Source organism: Opisthorchis viverrini, assembly GCF_000715545.1.
Source record: "Opisthorchis viverrini unplaced genomic scaffold opera_v5_201, whole genome shotgun sequence".
Lineage (NCBI taxonomy): Eukaryota > Metazoa > Platyhelminthes > Trematoda > Opisthorchiida > Opisthorchiidae > Opisthorchis > Opisthorchis viverrini.
In genome coordinates this window covers 61,134-67,024 of record NW_008751856.1, presented here as the reverse complement: position 1 = coordinate 67,024, position 5,891 = coordinate 61,134, and the positions used below count along the sequence as shown (strand labels likewise).

The window sequence follows — 5,891 nt, the reverse complement described above, 5'->3', positions numbered from 1 at the left end:
TCGGTGAATCCGTAACGAGGCAGTTAGAAAGCGTGTTTTCGGTTGTGTAACGGGTACTTCCATTGAAGAATGTGTCCAGCACCAGAAACTGCGTTGGTTGGGACATGTCTTACGTATGCCGAACCATCGTTTGCCGAACAGAGTGCTGTTTTTCATGCCCAATTCAGAGTGGCGTAAACAGAGAGGTGGCCAATCCTTGACTTGGCAGGGGAGTATGAAGGAGATCACGAAACGCTTTGGTGCTGTCGGTGCTACTCGCCTTCCAGGATGGGGACCGCGTTATCCCCACTGTGCCTGGTTGGAGACACTACAAGATACGGCTGCCAACCGATGTCAGTGGCGTTCTTGTTGTCAGTTTCTATCGACATTGCCTGAGTGAATGTCTGGAGGTGTAGGCACCTCGGAATGATTGTGTTAAGCTAGCACTAAGTCCCTCTCGCATCCACCTTTATTCTTTTCTTTACAATAAGGCTTTCAACTAAGTCATGGGTGTACGGCAGTGAAGCATCGGTGTTGAACACTGATGTCATGCTGTCGATGATGATGATGATGATGATATCCTAAAATGACCGCGCGGCAATTCACTCCCTCAATCGTCGTCTTGAGCGATGCGCTGAGCATTACAAAGATCGGTTCAGGTGGTATCCTTCAGCACAACCACCAGAAGAACCCAGCGATCCTGAGTGGAACATCGACATCATTTTCTGTGATCTGACAGATCTAAGAGCCAAGAAATTTGGTGGCCTCTGGCGATCAAAGGTATCCCTTCCAAAATTGTCTCTTATGAAATAATTTTGCGTGAACTCCCGTTGGCACGAGTACACCGCAAGCTTTCGCCTGAGTTCACCACATCCACTGGTGTTAGACAAGGCTACCCTTTCTCGCCTTTCCTCTTCAACTTTGTTATTGGTGATCTGCTTGAAATCTCCCTGCCTGCCTCTAAAACCTCGAGTCGAAATGCTCCCGGGATGTTCGCTCGCAAACATTGAGTACGTGGACGGTATTGCTCATCTTTGTCCATATGCTTCAAAAATGCATGCCATTTAAATAACCTAGATAACTGTGCTGAAAAGTTTGGCATGCGTTTCACACCTGCATAGTGAAGAGTTGCCACAAGGCTTGGTTGGATCAAACCCATACCAATCGGCGTGGTAGATTAGTTTCTTTACCAGGGCAGTTGTATGAGTTCCGGGGTAATGAGAATAGGTGAAATTACTTCTCGAATCGGCGATGCCTGGGCGGCTTTTGCAAATCTCCAACACCTTAAATTCTGACGTGATATCAGTTTGTCAAGGCAGGGTTTACATTGTGGCGGTGCTATCCATCAAAGATGTGGTCTGTAGGCACAGAGTACATACGAGAAATGTCAGTGCTTGACTGTCGGTGTCTCCGAAGCATTCGTCGGGTTTGGTGAGAACGTTGGATTAGTTCTGCTGAGGTAAACCAGATAGTCTCAGGAAAAAGGAACTCTCCCGCGATAGATGAATTACTTACGCTCCGTAAGTTACGCTGGTTAGGACATTTGATCCACATGCCAGAAGACCATCTGCCTCACAGAACTCTTTTCGCCCAGCCCTGTGCTGAGTGAAAGCGACCGAAAGGTGGACAGTGTATGACCTGTCAACGAAGTATGAAGACACCAAGTAAACTAAATCTGGTCGATACATGCCGTCTCCCTGGATGGGCTCCCCGGGACTCAACTCACCAGTTGTTAGTGGCACTGACAGAAATTGCCCAATCGCGCAGTCAGTGGCGCTCGCGCATCTGCGCTATCAACTTCAATGCGTAGGTACCCACTTCCCTAACTCACTGAACATGTCATCACTTCCGATGCTTCGCTGTATGTCCCAAACTCTCCCACGTTCTGCTGATCAAAACTAACAGGTGGAACCAATGTGCCTATGGTACACAGTTTAAAGCGGATGGATTGGTTTTTTAATGAGGCACACTCGATATTATCGTCCATATCAAATTTGAGCAGAGACGGGAATATTGGGCAAACCATACTTGAGCTGTCAAACAGATGATTCGCCGCACACCCGAGCTTGCCCGAACGTATGCAAACAGGGCGTTGTTAAGATGGGAACATACCTCAACGGAATCTTTTTCTGGGTAATGATCCGACCAAGTAGTTCTGCTAGCGGTATTAACAGCTCTTCTGCCACCGATAAAAACTAGAAAAGTTTTTTCTGAAACGTGCGGGGCTGCTATGTCTACTGTAGTATCAGATGCATCGTTTCTGAGACTGCTACCACTGTTGCTACAACAATTATTGCGGTCGCCGTTCCTGTAGATAGGGACTAGGATGGTTGCCCCCCTTAGGGTCCAAAGTCCAACTCAGCAAGGCAGCGAGTTGGTCCAGCAGCACAACTTTGCATCCAATTCATCGGTATGCTCTGTGTTACCCGAGACAGCTATTTACTTCCCGTCACGAAGAGACTGGACCTTACCGTGGTGTGGCGGTTTGTGTATCTCTGCGACCCATTGAGCTATACTGGGGAATGTCCGCACGATGCTCACAGAGTCTCTCATACCAGGTTGGTCCATGGGTAGAGGTCCAACGAACACAGTCTCCTAGCCCTCCAGGTTGGTGGGTGGAACATGTGGCGAGTTGTTCCATAGAAATGGGAATACATTTGCATTTCCCGCCAAACACCGCTGCCTTGCGGTTAGGCTTTTGGGCCAAAGGCTTGATTGAGGGACCCTATCGTCCTCCCTGTCTAGGTGTGGGTGCCCTGGCAGTATCCCAGCCGTCGTACAACCATGACATACACAACTATTTACTTCAGATTTACGAGGGATATCTGTATTAACCGCCCTCTGTGTGCAAGCGGTTCACCGAATTGTAGTTGAGAGTACATGAGAACAACAAAATTGACTTTCTAAGTATTCATCCCAACGTTCTGTGCATCTATGTAGGCTAGTTATGTAGGTCGCTCGCTTCCCTCCAGTACTGTCCGCCTGTTGTTCCAGGCCAGATTCTAACGTAAGTGCACATTAGTATCAACATTGATTATGATGGTACTTGATAGAATAAAGTTTTCTTTTGCATGCACATCCGTTTTCAGGACCCTGGTAAAACATTCCGTCACAATCGATGCTATTTCGCCGATCGCAGCGGCCGCCTCCTCCACCAGTAGAATGAATGCACAGCAGGTTAGTGAACATTTTCGTTCATTTATTATCCTGTGTCCACAGTTCCACTCGAACTTCCACAACCTCCAATGGAACGTCACACACTACTATTCGAAAGTCGCTCCATTGTTGTTGCGCACTAATTGGTCAGTCATGTGGTTCAGAAGTGGATGAATATACACCCTCAGCTGCGAACCGTTCATGAGTTTCATTCATCAGTGTCGTTTGAAGTGAGAGACGAAGAGCTAAGCATTGAATGCCGTAGCTAGTTCCTGTTGCGTGTGAACCGAATGATGATCACCTATTGGGTGTAATTTTGGCTTTTGGGGATAACTACGCACTAACACAGGTCTGTAGATATCTTTGTCTGCGCGTCTGGGTTATCAGCTGTAGCAAGTGAAGCTTGAAGCCCTTCTCCAGCTCACGCGACTGAGTTTCATTCAACAACATCTGCACATGCCGAGAGTACGCAGTAGAATGGCTAATGAAACTTCAAATTCCCAGAGTTCTCTAGTTGAGATGGCTTGTCCAACCTCTGGATGATGGTTTTCAGCCCTTACGATGCCCTAGGTTGTGTTGTCCCTAATTTTTTGTCGCCAGATCGACATCGTAGGAAAACCTACTCTACGGGAAATGCTCTGGCTTCGTTTGTTCTTCAGTCAGAAGGTTCATATTGCACCTTCCAACAGCGGAGAGATCTAGCCGGTCGGGACAGTGGCTGTTGTTGAGAGGTCGATTGTTTCATTAATGTGGTCAATAATTGTTCAGAATGTACTGGTGGTAATCCGTATTGCTCTGTCGTTACATACTGCTCGGATAGAACAAATACAGTGGTGCGTAGTCGTTTCCCGCCCGTAATTTCGTTCTTCTAAGATTACTATGCTTCACCACACTAAGCTAAACTGTTCTCTCCTCTTCTTTAAGGGTCGTGAGGCGTTAAGCTGGGTGATCAGGCACCGACTGCCTCTTCTGCACTCCTTCCCACATTGGAAGTGGAACTATTATCCTGATTCCAGTTGCGAAGAAGTCCTCCCCGCAACAGAGCCAATTCATACGTTGCCAGCTGCCGCTGATTCTTCCTCAATGGAAACAACCGGTCGGTCCAGTTCGGCCCCAGCAAGCCCATCCTGGAACTGGACACAGGGTATACTAGCTAGTCCGGTGACGACCGCGATGGCTGAAGAACCGAGCTCTGCTTTGATAGACATACCACCCAGTTGTCCGGCACCCGAACCTCCGCACAGTCGCCCCACGAAGCCTCGATTTTTCAGTGATGCGACCCTAGAAACCCCTTCACCAGAACCTCCTAGGTCCGTGGATTCACCCATTCATCGACTTGGTTCACATTTCGAAACGTTGACGCGTGACGTGACTGCGATGAGTGACGCTTTACTTCGACGATCTCAACGTGTTGCTCGTCTCTTCTCAAAAATCGACGAGTATGTGGTCATAATGTGATGATTCACGTGGCTTTGTCCGCCCTCCTCTCTAGCAGGTCTTAGATTAACCCTTTTTGGTTGAGCAATACCAAACACGTGTTCTTCTTTTCTAGCGCTTTCTCTTATTTTTTTGCCTCACTGATCGGTCGTTTTTAAACAAACACCATTTGTTCGTTTGCCCATCCTGTGCTTCTCTCTCCGGTGTGCGGGATTGTTGTGTGTTCCCATCGCCGGAGCTCCTTGAGTTCACCTCATCACAGTCTGCTCACACAGTGTCAGAAACGCCGAATAAATTCAGTAGTCATTGCGTGGCGTTCCCGTTTTTTTTGTTTGTGTTGGTTTATTGGTCCGAGTGTCTGTCGGCAAAGCAAGAACACAGCTTCGAACGCTGTGATTCATCAGAGTGAAGCGCGAATTGATATCTTCCGAACTGGACATTCTTTAGATGTGTAACTTTTTATACGTTCTGGAAGGAACACGGGATTCAGATCAGGCAGACCTGATTAGGAACAGCCGAAAGCTGGTGTGTGTGTGTGTGTGTGTGTGTGTGTGTGTGTGTGTGAAGAACTCACCTTATAACTCCAGACCCGTTGGAAGTTCACTCATCCTCCAGAAGCGAACTGCTCAACAGCAGCAATAATCTTTCTTTAAGAATTCTGGACTGTTTATGTGCCCCTTCCTTTGGGACTCCCGCTTTTGTTTTGCGATCAACCTTAAATGAACTGTTGTCGCGAACATCTTGAGAGCCATGTCCATCTGTGCGCTTGTAAAACTCCCCACCTGAACAGATTGTTATTCTTGGAGAACCTGACTTATATTCATTCATAGTGGTGAAAAAAAAATCGAGCCTTCAGTTGAAAGTGACCATGTACGAAGGGACTGGACCTTACTGTGGTGACAGTTTGCGTGCCTCCGCGACCTATTGATCTATACTGAGGGGAGGATGTTTGTGTGACATCCACAGTCTCATACCTGGTTGATCAATGGCTAGAGGTCCAATCAACAATCTCCAGACCCTCCAGGCGGCGGATTCGAACATGTATGGCGGTTTGTATGAAAATAGTAGTGCACCTGCGTTTCCCGCCAAAATCCACTGTATTACGCTCAGGCTTTTGAGCCAAAGTGTTTGATCGGGAACTCTAATCGTCCTCCTGCCCAGATATGGGCGTCTTGGCAGTATCCAACCCGCGTACAACCGTACGGCAGCAAAGCATCGGTGCTGAACACTGATGCTATGGTGTCGATGATGACGACGATGATTCAGAATATCCTACTTTGGACTACCGATGACTGGATCGACTGAATTTTCTAACGTCT

At 47.7% G+C, this 5,891-nt stretch overlaps 1 protein-coding gene across 1 annotated transcript in view; it reads left to right on the top strand.

The window, feature by feature from the left end:
• Nucleotides 1-4,902, top strand: part of T265_08059 (hypothetical protein) — a gene marked incomplete at both ends in the record, with an annotated part of 12,729 nt that extends 7,827 nt beyond the window's left edge. Inside the window, 2 exons of the mRNA XM_009173754.1 lie at nt 3,069-3,156; nt 4,060-4,902. Of these exons, the coding sequence (XP_009172018.1) occupies nt 3,069-3,156; nt 4,060-4,593 (622 nt within the window). The remainder of the gene's footprint in view (nt 1-3,068; nt 3,157-4,059) is intronic.
• Nucleotides 4,903-5,891: the final 989 nt, after the last annotated feature.